The sequence below is a fragment of the Aspergillus udagawae genome (genome assembly GCF_001078395.1).
Source record: "Aspergillus udagawae IFM 46973 DNA, scaffold_3, whole genome shotgun sequence".
Taxonomy (NCBI): domain Eukaryota; kingdom Fungi; phylum Ascomycota; class Eurotiomycetes; order Eurotiales; family Aspergillaceae; genus Aspergillus; species Aspergillus udagawae.
In genome coordinates, this window is record NW_025091266.1 from 484,107 (window position 1) to 498,956 (window position 14,850).

A 14,850-nucleotide genomic window follows, 5' to 3' on the forward strand; every position below is an offset into this window, starting at 1 on the left:
TATGAAATGAAACAGATCAAAATCACTCCGTTTCGCGTTATGATTCTCGGCATAGCTGGTATTCTATGGACCTACCTACGATATGGTAATGATTTCGCCGTACTGTGCCATTGTACTCCCGTAATTCCTTGAGTAGGCGTCGGTCACCTAAACCGGTACTCATATACTTAATAGCTAAGTCTTTACCGGGTCCGAGGAAAGCTGCCATCTTTCTATAAAGTATAGTATATTTATCAACTGAGCCATACAATCCTGAGCATCACTCGTTTATAGTAGAGCTGGGTTATACAATCCCCGCAACGACAACACTATCCAAGAAAGAGTGCGATGTAATCAAAAAGCCAGCATGTATTCAGTATAGCAACGAAAAAAAGATTCTCTAGAACCATTCACCACCAAGCCAGCGGTTGAAGAATTCAAGACTGGCCTCGGGCTGGTCCATGGGCACCATGTGTCCAGCACCGTAGAGACGCATGAAGGTGAAGTTGCCGTGAGACTTGATCTGGCCAATCTTCTTGCCCTTGTGTTCATTCTCCTCGATGACCAGATCCTTCAACTCAAGAGGTGCGAACTCCTTCTGTCCAGGCCACTCGAGAGCCTCGGTCCAGGCCTTGTTACCAAGCCAGTTACAGATGAAGTCCGCGTCACCGGCGTAAATCAGGACGGGAATCTGCTCAAGCAGGCCAGGAACCAGGCGGTGGTAAGGCTTCATCCAGTCACCGTGGAAGAGGAAGTTGCGGTTGATGTCAAAGTTGCACGAGTCGTAGCCATCAACCTCGGCACCGACAGCTTCGCGGACCTCACGCTTGTTCAGGTACTCGCTAACATAGCCCATACCCTTGTAGCACAGGTTACTCGAGTCCTCACACTTGCCCCGAATATCGTAGACGTTCTGGCCGGTTCTCTGGTAAGGAGCAAGGAGGGCGTTGTTGCAGTAGATCGAAGCAGGGACGCAAATCCAGGAACTCTCCGTGTTGTAGCAAGACTCGATCATCGACTTGCAACGAGGCAGAGCGTTATCCATCGACTGGCAGCTGGCTTCGTCCAGAACAGCAGGATAACCACCATCGCCGCAAGCCATGGGGCGGTAGTAGTCGTACTGGGTCAAACCATCGGTGAGGCCATTGCCAATGAGGACGGACTTCAGGTTGATGTTGCGCTTCTTGTGAGACAGAATCTCAGACGCAAATACCGGGATGTAGTGACCAGCGTACGACTCTCCAGCAATGTGGAAGTCCTGCTTGGCATATTCTGGGAATTGCTTGAAGAAGAGGGTAAGGAGGGCATAGACATCCTTGCCTGCAGCAACGGTGTCGCTAACAGCGGCGCCACTGTAAGAATAGCCGACATTGACGGGCTGGTCGAGGAAGATGACGGAAGCGTTAGAATTCCAGGCAAAGTCATTGTAAACGGGCTTGATCTTCTCGTTGATGCTGCTGGGACCAAGCTCCAGGAACAGTCCAGTAAGGGACGAACAGCCAGGGCCACCGTTGAGCCACAGGACAACGGGGTCGTTCTTGGGGTCATTACGAGACTCGAAGAACCCTTTAAAAGTTAGTATCCACCTATGCACGACCGAGAAAATCAGAGTGGAACTCACAGTAAAACAGATGCTTGTCATTCTCGTTATCGTCAAGATAACCAGTGTACTGCTTGACACCAGGATCGATACCGAGAGCACTAGGATCGGTCTTCTTGACTCTCAGATCATAGGCCTCCAGCTTGCCATCAACCTCCCGCTCCTTCTCGCCGCTGGCTCCAGTGACCCAGATGCTCTGGACATCAGCACCACGGACGATGTGGTCCCAGTGGGAGTCAGGACGACGGGTGTGCTTCTTAGGCAGCGAGAAGACAGGGTTATGATCCATGCTGTTGGGGAAGTGGCTAGCAACCTCATCCCACAGATGACGAGCCTCATCAGACAGAGACTTAAGCTGCTCTTGGAAGTCATGAAGAGGCTTGGCCAGCGTATCAGCACCCTTCTTGGGCAATCCGAGGATCTGCTGGAAGGGAGGAGCAACCGCAGTGGCCGCTCCGACCAGCAACGTAGCTGGCAGAACTCTCATGATGACTTAGGTCCTTTCCAAATTGACCTGGGATGCGTGTTGATGATGGACGGGAGGATGGAAGGATGGAGTACCCTGGGGATGGGGATGACCTGGCAGCGAGCTTATCAGTAGTGTATCAGAGAGAGCGAGAAGAGCACAGTGACAGTTGCCAACGTACGATTCACAGATAAACAAAACACAAGTTTCTAAGACAGTTGATGAGCTTTCAACTGGCTTGATGATAGATGAAGAGAAGTAGAAGAGGAGATGGCGGATGGATGGATGAAGGCTGAAGCTTATGGGCAGGGCCAATGACGACTGAATCAGCAGCACTGATAACAAGGCAAGGAGGCAGCCACTCAGAGCGCGGTGCCTGGTGCGGAGAACCAGTCACATGTTGGGTCACCTGCCGCTGAGTCACGCGGGCGGCACGAGACCAGCGTCATCGCAAATTACAAAGAAGATCGGGGATAGTCGCATTTTTGGAGGGGCCGCAGGACTTTTTCACCAAACAACACATTCGTTTCAATCTTAGATATTATTAATATTGTTTAGACTTTGATTGCAAAAGAGCCCAAGCGCTCAGAGCACATAGACAGAATGCCTATCAACCAACCCTCAAATCAGATCAAATTCACCAATGTATCAATCGTCCGATTAAAAAAAGGTTCGTCTCCCTGTCAGATTAAAACATACTGCAGTACTCATCGCTAATCCCACACACAGGCAAGAAAAGATTCGAACTCGCCTGCTACAAAAACAAACTCCTAGAATACCGCTCCGGTGCCGAAAAAGACCTCGACAATGTCCTCCAAGTCCCAACAATCTTCCTCTCCGTCTCAAAAGCCCAAACCGCCCCCTCCGCCGAACTGACAAAAGCCTTCGGCCCGAACGTAACAACCGACGAAATCCGCCAGGAGATCCTCCGCAAAGGCGAAGTGCAGGTGGGCGAGCGCGAGCGCAAGGAGATGCTGGAGCGGGTGGAGAAGGAAGTCCTCGACATCGTCTCGGGGCGGCTGATCGACCCCAACACGAAACGAGTGTACACGCCGGGGATGATTTCCAAGGCGCTGGATCAGTTGAGCTCAGCGAGTGGGCAGCAGCAGATGCAGCAGGAGGGGAACGGGACGGGGGCAGGGGATGAGAATGGGCCGGCGCAGCCGCGGAAGCCGCTCTGGACGGGCGTGACGCCGAATAAGTCGGCCAAGAGTCAGGCGCTGGAGGCTATGAAGGCGTTGATTGCGTGGCAGCCTATCCCTGTGATGCGGGCTCGGATGCGACTCCGTGTCACTTGTCCTGTGTCGCTGCTGAAGCAGTCTGTCAAGGCTGCCGCGGCGCCTGGGGCGAACAAGGAGAAGGAGGCGCCGTCCGGCGGGGGAAAGAACAATAAGAAGAGTGGAAAGGGTGGCAAGGGCAAGGCTGCGCGGCAGCAAGACTCGGATGTGGAAGCTGGTGGCTCGGACGCGGAGACGGCGCCTGCTGCGAAAGTTCCAACCAATGTCAAGGACAAGATCATGAGCTACATTGAGTCGGTGGAGAGTCAAGAAGTGGTTGGTGGTGATGAGTGGGAAGTGGTTGGGTTTGCTGAGCCAGGCGCCTTCAAGGGGTTGAATGACTTCATTGGCACCGAGACCCGCGGAAGAGGTCGAGTCGAGGTGTTGGATATGGCGGTTACCCATGAGGATTGAGGCTTACCTTTTCCGTGAAATCCCTCATCCCTTTCATTGATTATCGTTCTTAGAGTCTACTAAAAGTATATATCTTGCATGATTTCACTTGATGTCTGTTACGAGCGATGACAGGGCCATGTAATGATTAGTCAAGAATAGCATTCTATAGAGATTCAAGTCAATGCATCTGGAAGTAAATGACTGCTGCATACTCAATCTGGGAATAGTACCATAACACCACAACGCCAGAGGAACCAATAGAGACAGTAGAGGTCAGAAACACAACAGACCACGAGAAAGAACAGATCACCCCGCCACAAGCAAGACAACATCCCTTCCCGGCCCAAGTTCCCTCGCAAGCCGCATTGTCCTCTCAACCGCATATCCCGTCATCGCTCCCGCGACAATCCCCTCCTGATTCCGGAGCATGTTCACACCCCGCAAGGCCTCAGCATCCGTCACAGCAACATATTCCACCCTGGCCGTCTCTTTCCAGTGCGCCAGTTCAGGGCCGACACTGGGGAAGTCGAGATCGGGGGATATCGAGCTCGAATCGAGGATCTGGCCATGCTCGTCCTGGAGGAGATAGGTGCGGCATCCGTGCAGGACGCCGACGTCGCCGTGGGATAGGGGAGCTGCCTCTGCCGCCTCGATGCCGAGCAGTTTCACCGACGGATGCTCGAGGAACGGGTAGAACATGCCGACGGCTGCACTGCCTGGTCCGACGGGGGAGATGAGGGCATCGGGGAGATGGCCGCCGCTGGCGCCGCCGAACTGCGTTTTGATCTCCTCGCCGAGGATAGATTGGAAGGTGCGTGTGATGGTTGGAAGCGGGTGGGGACCGATTGGCCCACTCATGATATGGTATGTGGTGCTGAGATGGGCGACAGAGTACCGAAGGGCCTCGTTGACTGCAGCTCGGAGGGTCCCGCGGCCCGAAGACGCGCCCATGTCCGCGGTGAGGACTGTCGCTCCAAGTTGTCTGATCATGTCCACGCTGTCCTTCTGGTTGCTTGCGTCCCGGCTCCCCATGAGGATGGTGCATTTCATATTCAAGCGTGTGCAGGTTGCCGCGCAGACGATACCGTGCCTGGCTGAGCCGCACTCCATGACGAGTTCTGTCTTTCCTAGCCGCCGTGCGAGCAGTGCTTGACCGACGATGCTGCGGATATTGTGACTTCCATGCTGGTTGAGATCTTCACGCTTGAGCCAGATATTCGCGCCGCCAGCGATGCGCGTGAGATTTTCTGCGAGCCGAAGTGGGCTAGGACGGATACCGGAGAAGCTTAGAAACTCTTTCCAGAAGCCGTAGTCGGAGATGATACGGTCGAACGCCAACGTGAGCTCCTGCAAGGCGTCCATCTGAGACTCGGGAGCAAAGCGGCCGCCGAAGGTGCCGAATCTGGTCGGAGACAAAAGGATTGGCAGGCAGGGGAGAGGGCTCGTTTTCCATGCTGGAGTTTTGTTAAGTGTCTCTCTGTTGATCAAAGGATTTGACTCTAAAGATGGATCGATATGAATATGATGGAGAAGTAAGGCGGAAGGAACAGTCGTCACCCCTTGTATAATGCTGAGATGATAGAGACATGCTGGACACATAGAGTGAGCATCTCCATCTTTGACTCTCTTGTTGCGTCTCTTGCTTCTGATTCTTGTCAGAGAAGGCTTGAAGGTGGCCGGAACAATCATCGTCAACAGATGTGCAATATCACAGATGCAACCAGGAGTGAAAAAGACAAGAGAATAGAGACTGAGATTTCAGAACTCAAGCAGGTACTGAGAGATACCAATTGCCGGCCAGGCATTTATACCCGGGGCACCTCAGTCTCCTAAGTACCCCCATCAGGCAGACAATTGGGCAAAAGCCGTGAGCTGGTCAAGACGGTGAGCTCATGGTACTTTTGAAAGACACAGCCAGACCATAGACATATCAAACCAGACTCCACCAGGCCCGCAGACTCGTCGCAGCGTCGTCATGAACCAGGAGCCAGAATCTTCAAGAAGACCCAGGGATCCTATCCATGCGTTCCTCTTGACAACCACGAAACAGGGACATTCCTAGCAAAGATCTGCGCAGGGTGCTCGCATTTGCCCAATCGATCACAAATCACAAGTTTTTCAAGGACGAAGCTCCGAGTATAATGTCCCCCACTGGCCACATTCGCCTGATCAGGGCGACGCACCACGCGCAAGATGACCAGGGTATGGCACCTGGAACCTGGAAGCTGGGACCGATGAACGCAGCCTACATCACTTGTGCTATGGCAAATTGCGGTGTGATTCGCCTGTGGTCCTCGACGGCTCAGTGGCTACAGCCATGTAGTAGCTGCGGAAGCGCTCCGGCTTCAGCGTTCGCAGGACGAAAGTACGCGACCCAGGCGCTTGGGTACCAAACATTGCGATTATGTTGAGAGTTCACCAGGTTGTCGGAGCCGGGGAACGAGGAAAATCGACCCGATCGTCAAAAAATCGTATCGTGTGTGTGTGGCTAGATCGATGTGATTTCCAGCAATGTGGGTACAGGGTTGTCAAGGAGCGACTGTGAAGACTATGATTGCTTCAAAATTTCGTTGCTTTTTCGATGTAGATGTGATGGATCAACTTATAGTATATTTTTCACTTGGACAATTTCCTCCTTGAATCATAAGCGATTCTAGAATCGCAACAATGAGTACCCCTTCAAACAGCCCAATATTGTCTTCTCCACCTGTCAATGTTGGCTGATCCCGGTAGTCTGGCCGCTCTGGCGCACCAAATATAGATGCAGGGGAATCTGGCGACGGAACTAATGATCGGCGTGGAATTTCGATCTATCCATCAGGATCAATATCAAGAACAGTTCGAGGGCGATCTTCCGTCACCGCCACGAGGTGACTCGCGAAGCTGCGAACCCAAGATCCGGATGCACCGTCCGCCATCCCCGTCTGCGGCGACAGCTGGCGCCAGGAAGAAGCATCCGGATCTCATGTCCTACAAAGTTAACAACAACTCTAGATTTCAAATTTTAAAGTTTATCTACCGCGATCAGCCCAGTCAGGTTCTCCGTTGAAATATTTGGCCAAACCCTCTTGTTCACCTCCTGTCTCTCCTGCTGTAGATAGGTAGACTTGACTCTTGGTCTCGAATCCACTCAATATTTTGTGACGCTAGTTGGATGAGATGGGTTTCATTTGTTGCACTATTGTCTTGGCAGGCGATAAGGCGTGGACACCAACGCCTCAGCAATTGAAAGTACGAGATAGATAGTTACGGAGTCCAACAGTCGGTTCAGAACAGTAGTGGATGGAAGTGGAGAGGGAGATGGATATGGTCAGATGGCGTTCAGGAGGTACTTTGCCCGTCCACTATTGCTACCCAGCAGCAGATGTGTTTCAAGACTGTACTTATTATGGTGTTCAGCGCACTTGGAAAACTAGCATTATCCACTCTAGGCAGATGTGAAGATGATCACTCTGTTTTAAATAAGTATGCATTTGATTCATCTAACGTCTCACATACAATACAATCTCGCATCTGGCCGTCAGACCGCGAAGAAAGTCAGTCAATCCCAGCCCAGCAAATGAGACGGGCTCGAAACGTCCATTACGGGTATTCGCTCAATCGCAATGACTAAAAAACAATCGCTCCAACCGTACGCCTACAAGGCGTGAGAAGGTTGGGAGCATGCAAGGTAAACGCCGTTCCTCTCTAAAAGCACACCGTGCATAGTTGCATCATTTTGAACATTGAAAAACAAGACCTAGAAAACGGCCTGGTATTCGAGGTCTCCGGTGAAAGTAAGGTAGGTTGAAGGGAAATCGCACTCCAGTGCGGGTGGAGAAAGTCGTCGAGAATAAGGACAGTCGACAATGGACAAGAGGATCCGTCCTCTGGACGGAGAAGAATGGCAGTTGATGAAGGTACATTATGAGCAGATCTGAACGGCGTTCAACGCTCGAGACAGATCATCTGGTGAAAAAGGCGTCAAGGTACCCTTTGTGGAAGTTGGCGGCAGTGGTGACACGGCGCGAAAGATCGGTGAGGTGTACTGTACCGACTCCTTGATTTGCGCGATGGAATCCATTCGAGCATCGTCAGAGTACAGAGTCATCGTCGAATCACTATAGCTGCTCGATTCGACGGCTGTAGAAGACGACGATCCCGAAGATTCTTCCTGTCGACCCGGAGCGTATTCGTGGTGGGAAACAGTGCCGGAAGCTGGTCGTTGTCAGAACGTCGTTACGTGTACGCTTACGATTGCACCAGCATGAATAGAGGGCAACGTGTGGAAAGGAGGTAACAGCCACTTACAGTTAAGCAATCCCACCTCTGGGGGTGCTGTCTCGCAGATCTGGTCTGGAGCCACGCCTTCGTCCTCACTTTCGCCATGACGGGGGTTCAAGTACTCCGATAATGATGTACAAGGAGACAGCGGTGTGTCTAACGCGCGGGGGCGCTCAGCCTGCGCAGCCTCGAATGACCAGGCGGCCAATCTCTTTTGGTGTTCAGGGTCGAAGGGGCCGCGGAATTTGGACGGTGGGATTTCACCGCGTTTGTAGTACTCGATCTTGATCCCATTGCCATTGCCATTGCCATTTCCGTTGGATTTCGATTTGGAGTGGCCATTGGAATTCCGGTGGAAAACCTTTCTGAACTTGTCTTTGAAGTTCATTGTGACAGTAGAAGCCAGGAATTATAGAGGGTGTTGTAAAGGATTGGTGTAGTGAAGTGTTGTAAATAGGTGCTGAGAATAGTAGTAGCCTCAATGCAGACCAGTCCCGGTGAGGGCACGGATGCGGGGGAGGGCGTGCAAGCACAAACTACGATCGACTGCAGTGAGAGACCTTTGGTTCATCGTTTGGTTATACGAGACTGGATTAGGGCAGGAGAGGCAAACTCGAGGAGGAAAGGAAAGAAGAAATGACAATTGAGGAGAAGAAGAGAGGGAGAAATAGAAAAGACGGGAGAGGAGAGATTATGGAGATGAAGATGGAGGCGGGTACGATGCACTGAATCGGTACTATGGAATCATAGATACTAAGGTAGACTAAGGTAAGTTGAGTAACATACGGGAACTGAGCAGATTAATTAAGAGAGATTGACTGTGAGCATTATTAAATAGGTAATAGTTACCATCAGTTATGGCGCAGATAAGCCGTGGAACTGAAGGCGTAACATCCCGGAACCTAATCCGGTGAGGGCAGGAGAGAGAAAGGCACGCCGTCCATAGGTAGTCCGCATTTCCGTACGGAGTATCTAGTGGATTACAGAATTACCAGAGAATGTGGGGAGGCAAAACGAGGAGCACAGAGGAGGATACCTATGAAGTAGTGATTCTTACTTGCTTCTCGCGGAAATCTTACTGCAGCTGCAACCTTCCTGGGATTCGGAGCGTTGAAATTGTGCTGTTCTGAGAGGGTGGGGGAAAAATAGCCAAACCCACTTGGCCATGGCTCTGTGCGTCTGACGGGTTAGACCATAAACGCCCCAAGCGATGGAATTGTTTGAGTACCTACAGTAGGAGTACCTTAGGTTTAAAGAGACCAGAGCCCATCAAACCTTCTTGACAGCCTTTTCATGATAATTATCGAAGGTAGACTAGATAGGCGATTACAGTGATACCTTAGAGATGCAACCTCAGCTTCTAGTTCTCTGAGTTTTGTTGAAATTGCGAGGTGAGAAATGAGATTACTCCATTCGGTGGTCGGCCCATCGAGGCCGATGTCAATCCGATCTTTTCCATGGGTGGCCAACAACCAAGCGTGCCGTGTGTTCCTATCTCGCACGAAGTTTACTTTACCTTTTTGTGAGTACCATATTTTCTCCTCAACCAGCCAACCAGTCCTGGACCAAGGGTTAGCTTCGTCTCGAGTCACTTCGTCTCGAGTCACTCCATCTAGTCAGTTCATTGTAGAGACATGGTCAGTCTCGCCAAGCATTCCAGTGTTCCTCTGTGCCAGGGAGGTAACATTAGTATGTGACCTTGTAACCATCCGAGGGCGAGAGTGGTGGCAAACGCATTGATCTATGACAGCCGTCTATTCTCTCTGCACAGACGTATTATACAGAGTACCTTATACTCGATAATGAGACATATTTATTGTCATGGAAAATACCTCACACATGATGATAGATGGGTAGCACTGAGTACGTAAGAGCACCTCGCTAGATGACTGGATACTTCCGCGGGCCTTACGGAGGTATGTGATAGGTTGGCGCTCTACATGTAGTCGCCCGTCCTGCAGCGAACAATTCCAGAATTACGGCCAAGACAGCCGGTCTGAGAGCCACCACCAACCAATCTAGCACCTTAATCTAAAGGATCCTGATTGCCACCGGGATCAAAATGCGACATACATCATCTTGCTGTAGTCTGTATTCTGGGCGTTTTGTTCTGGATTCAAAACTGCCAGACGTGTGCCATCGTCGTCAGCGAAGAAAGGCGGGGCAAAGGGCCTCTCCCAGGATATCCCTTCACACAAAAGATTATACCCGGCGTAACGTACTCCGGCGGCCGTTCCGTCATAATACCTACCTAGTGATTCAGAAGCAGCGAATCAGTGTGATGGGATGTGGGAGGGCTATGTACTCCACCGGAGTGAGTGATTTCATGTCTGACCCGAGTGCCCCACTCGGCACGCTGTTTCCGGTAACCCTTTTTCGCAAGTTAATGTAGTCAAACAGAAGATCATCCTTCCATCAGCAAGGCCTGCTGGCCCAATGGTAAGGCGCTTGACTACGGATCAAGAGATTGCAGGTTCGAATCCTGCGTAGGTCATTTTTTTTCCTACTTTTTTCTTAAAAGACTTATGTTTCTTCTCTGATCAAAGTTTGTCTAAGTACCAAGAGGAATCCCGAGGTGAATTTTACTGATATTGGATTACTTACCGCAAAGACCTGCAACCTTGCAGACCAGACCAGCAATGACTTAATGGAGAGCGTTGGGCGTCCTGGACTGCAATGCATGATGTCAGCCCAGCATTGCAGGTCTGCCTTGTAGAAAGGTACGTACGGGTACAGACGGGCCACATACAGACGGGCCACATACAGACGGGCCACGTACAGACTGGCCACGATATTTGCCTTTCTAGAAGACTCCTCGTGATTGCTTCTTCTGCTTTGGATGCCTTTTTTCGGGCATTCCCACAAGAGATGGCAGAGCCAGTACTGTTCTCTGCAGGCATGAGGGAATCGCCTTTATAGGATGACGTTTATGGAAGGGCATGTTTCTCGAGTCTACCTCTCACTTGTCCTCTGAAGGGCTTCAAATGATGTTTGACCATGTGGCGAGCCGTACTTTGGATGACAGGATGGTTTATACAGCCATATGTACCTCTCTATCCGGGGCCTAGATCGCTATGATCGCCATGGATGATTTCTGTGTTTGCTATGCTCACTAAGACCGCTGTATATATTCCTCCTGTCGTGTCTATGTCCACAAGTATATCTCTCGTGGAAAAGTCATCCTCATCCGGGTTCCCCGTACATATACTCGGAGAAAGACCGAAAGCATTAATCACCAAGCACCAGTGTTAAGACTCTAGAGATGACTCCTTGTCAAATATGTGCGACCTCCGGAAGCAGCAAGTGGCTGGCATATTACTCTCCAGGTTGCGGTCTACTCTGTTAGGAGGTAGACCTTTTCCGAAAGCCAATACAGGCACTTGAAAACTATGCCAGAGTTATCGCACCTTCTACCTAGATAGTAGTCAAGCATATTATGTTTAATGTTGATGTTGATATTATTCAATCTCAACAAACCACATCTCCTTCCGAAAAAGGCAGTTGATCAGGCGCTCGGAACAACCTTGGTCCGCTGTTAGGGCTGGGAGTGAAACCGCCCTAAACCCCTTGAGCAGCTGCAGGCACACGACCCGCGATCGCCGGAAACGGCTTGGCTGTCGTCGTTTTGAAGCTCCTGTTGAACACAGCAAGCATGCACTTCATAACTCATAGATACTCATAGCTCAAGATCCACGGAATCAGAAAAAAAGAAGGAATAATGCCATTGATCATGCCGCTAGATCGGCAAGCAATTGACTAAGCTGTTTCTATAATAATCTTAAATGATTCAAATGCGTCACCAGCAGGGAGAGCTGTTTCGGACCCGGATTGAACCGTGGCTGAGACCAGCCATCCCCTCGCTGATACGGTAGCCAGAATAAGCAAGATTATCATCATTTTACTGCAAGGACCTACGAATAATATAGCATTAGCTGTACCGCGAAAAGTCCTCGGCCCATGGGTAGTGGGTGCTTGCGACGCAGCTCATGTGACCGTTGCTTCTGAACTTCTCTCATCTTCCAGCGCACTGAACTCCGATCCAGTACAAGACCATCTCTGCTTCTAGTAGTTCAATTGAACCCGACACTGATATAGATACGGCTAATTTCTCGAGGTGGCTAGTTCTGAGTGAGTACCTAACCATTGCAATGCGCGACTGCCTCAACCCCCGGATTAACCTTCCCCGATGTCGATTAGACGTCCCGAAGGGAAACCAAACATACCAGAATTGCCGTCGCCTTCCTAAGCTGCTCTTCAACAACACCCTACTCTAAGCTCGATTTCAGCTGAGATTCGCGCCATCTATCTGTCGGTTTTCGTCTCTTATCGCGCCGCACAAGACAGTAAGTACCGCTGTCTCTTCTCGACTCCGCCTGCACTCCTAGCTCCGCCCTTGGTGGCATAATTTTCTGACATTGTCCCCCAAGGTCCCACAGGTCAAGGACTCAAATCATCATGCCCAAGAAAGGTGGAAAGGGAAAGAAGGGCAAGGGTAAGGGCGGTGGTGGCACAGCGAAGAATGCACCCTCCGTCCAAGAGCCTGTGTAAGTTGCGCAAATCTCCGTTTGTTACGCGAACCTCTAGGTTCGCTTCAGAATTCGCAGCAGAACTGACCGCAGCCAATTCTTAATAGGACTCCCGGCCACCAAGTGGAAGATATCGTCAAGGGCGAAGGCGAAGGTGAAACCACCGAAAGCATCGCCCCCGGTACTGCTACTCATGTACCCTCCGCTGCCCCGCCTCAGGCCGCCGAGACAGTCGCCACGAGCACAGGAGCAGAGGGCACGTCAGCCGCGGAGACCCCTGAAATTGGCGATTCATCTAACGAGGAATTAGACGAGCTTAGGGGCCCCGGCACCGCCAAGAGGTTCTCGTTGGCGGAGCACCCGGGTGACGCAAAGGGGCGCATGCCGTCTTCCTTGCCCGATAAAGGAGAAGCAGCCGAATCCGAAGCGAACGAGAACACCCTGCAGGGTGCTGTCGGCACTGCAGGTGATGGCGAGGGACAAGGTAGGTGTTTCTTGGACATGTAAGCGAGGACAGCTAGGCTCACACAATTCTCAGGCGTATTGCCTGATACGGTCGCCAAAGAATCCCAGTTGACGGCTCCTACGACGGCCCCCGAGACCACCATTCCCGAAGCGACTGCTACCGAGGCCGCCGCTCCCGTACCCGTCATCACAGACGCCAACGCTCCAGTGTCGGAAGCGCCGGCGGAAACAGCACTGCCCGAGAGACTCAAGGAGAAGGAAACTGCTGCGGCCGAACCGACAGCCACATCTCCGTCCGACAGTGCGGACTTGACTGGCCATCCAAAGCGCCCATACGAGAGCAGCCTCTTCCACAAGGACGAGGACCACAAGCCTCCCAAGATGGCCAAGGTCGAGGACTCCGAAGCCGCCGCCCCTGCCGCCGCAGAAACCAAGGCTGCGGACTTGCAAACCGAGGTGCCAAGCAAGTCGACGGTGGAACCCCTGGTTGTCCCGGGGCTTGGTGCCGAATCCACAGGCCTACCTGTCTCCGATGCTGAAATTCCTCAGAAGGTCGAGCCCGCAGAAGCTGTTGCCCCGACCACCGCTCCTTCGGCCGCCCAGGCTGCTGCTTCCACCACGTCCCCTGTCGTTCCGGCCGCAGTTGCTGCCGCAGGCGCAGGAAGCGAAGCCGACGCGGAGGCCAGACAGAAGCAGGAGGCTAAAGAGAGCATCCAAGCTTTCACCAGCGAGGGACAGGTTTCCGCGGCCAAGGAGCCCCAGCAAGAGTCTGAGGAGACGGCCAAGGAAAAGGCTCAGGAGACCGCGCCCGTCAAGACGACCCCGGATACTCCTACAAAGGCCAAACCCAACGTCGCTACCGCTGCCGCCGCCGCCGCCATGAGAGGAAAGTCGGCTGCTTCCCCGGCACCTGCCACCGAAGGCGCCGATAAAACTGAAGCTGAGCCCAAGGAGAGTCAGCCCGAGACTCAGGGTCAAATCCCCGCCGAGACTCCACGGGGAGAAGAGGCGACTGCAGAGGAGACCCAGCAGCCAGAGACCACCGGCGCTAAGCAGTCGCACGAGGAGGCCCAAATGGCCGTCGACAAAGCTCAAGAGGCAGCTAAAGCCGAGGCCGCCAAGGCGGACAAGCGCAAGAGTGGGTTCTGGTCATGGATCAAGCGCAAGGTCAAGGGGACTTAATCGCTTGCCTTGCTTAGTCGACTATTCTTATATACCTTTATACAAGTACACAAGCACAACAGAAGACTGCCGAAGAAAATAAAGACCGAAAAAAAAAAGACAAAAACGAGACGAAAATATTGCACGAAAACGGATGATGATTGATGTATGGAGTCGGGCCAGTGCATCAGGCTGTGTATGATATGGATGGGACAAGATACCAACGGGTCTGGGTTGGAGGCATTGATCTGAGTTGCTTTGAATGATTGAGTACTGCTGCGGGGTCTTTACACCCTCGGCTGTTTTGAGATTGATACAAGTTAATGTTAATTGAATGAGTTCTACCATAGCTGTCTCCTATTAGATACACCGCTCATTGTGAATGAAGTCCTTGGAGGAAGTTGATAACGTGAAATGAATTGCAGTAGCCTGGGTAACAGTGGATACTTGCACAATACTCTCAGTGGAACTATCTTATGGAGTAATCTACGTACTATGAGCTCTGCTACTTAGAGAGGTACCTCTACTTGGTATAATAATATTGATGCCACTGTCATCATTGCAATCACAGTACTCCACTTGGCGGCTGGAAATGAGCAGCGTACACGATCCCCTCTGTATTGATGTGGATCGACTCCCGATCTTCTTCCGACTCTCTTGATCATCCTCGTTCAATCCGGTTCAGTACTTGCAAATAGACAAGGTAGTACTAATATT

At 51.7% G+C, this 14,850-nt stretch overlaps 5 protein-coding genes and 1 non-coding gene across 6 annotated transcripts; 3 read left to right on the forward strand and 3 right to left on the reverse strand.

The window, feature by feature from the left end:
- Positions 1-379: 379 nt before the first annotated feature.
- cp3 (carboxypeptidase C PRC1) lies at positions 380-2,066 on the reverse strand (the record flags this gene model as incomplete). Its single annotated transcript, XM_043288970.1, has 2 exons — positions 380-1,545; positions 1,601-2,066. The coding sequence occupies 2 exons, from the start codon at positions 2,064-2,066 to the stop codon at positions 380-382; spliced, it is 1,632 nt and encodes a 543-aa protein (XP_043144905.1).
- Positions 2,067-2,648: 582 nt separating this feature from the next.
- On the forward strand, positions 2,649-3,736 carry Aud_004026 (guanine nucleotide exchange factor SDO1; the record flags this gene model as incomplete). Its single annotated transcript, XM_043288971.1, has 2 exons — positions 2,649-2,715; positions 2,775-3,736. 2 exons carry the CDS (start codon positions 2,649-2,651, stop codon positions 3,734-3,736), a joined length of 1,029 nt encoding a protein of 342 aa, XP_043144906.1.
- A 288-nt stretch (positions 3,737-4,024) lies between these two features.
- On the reverse strand, positions 4,025-5,407 carry Aud_004027 (tryptophan synthase; the record flags this gene model as incomplete). The annotated part of the gene is made up of 1 exon (XM_043288972.1): positions 4,025-5,407. The coding sequence occupies one exon, from the start codon at positions 5,405-5,407 to the stop codon at positions 4,025-4,027; it is 1,383 nt and encodes a 460-aa protein (XP_043144907.1).
- Positions 5,408-7,622: 2,215 nt separating this feature from the next.
- Aud_004028 (uncharacterized protein) lies at positions 7,623-8,369 on the reverse strand (the record flags this gene model as incomplete). Its single annotated transcript, XM_043288973.1, has 2 exons — positions 7,623-7,915; positions 8,009-8,369. 2 exons carry the CDS (start codon positions 8,367-8,369, stop codon positions 7,623-7,625), a joined length of 654 nt encoding a protein of 217 aa, XP_043144908.1.
- Positions 8,370-10,403: 2,034 nt separating this feature from the next.
- Positions 10,404-10,475, forward strand: Aud_004029. The gene has a single exon. It is a non-coding gene; the product is annotated as a tRNA-Arg (tRNA).
- Positions 10,476-12,436: 1,961 nt separating this feature from the next.
- Positions 12,437-14,154, forward strand: Aud_004030 (uncharacterized protein; the record flags this gene model as incomplete). Its single annotated transcript, XM_043288974.1, has 3 exons — positions 12,437-12,525; positions 12,615-12,991; positions 13,046-14,154. 3 exons carry the CDS (start codon positions 12,437-12,439, stop codon positions 14,152-14,154), a joined length of 1,575 nt encoding a protein of 524 aa, XP_043144909.1.
- Positions 14,155-14,850: the final 696 nt, after the last annotated feature.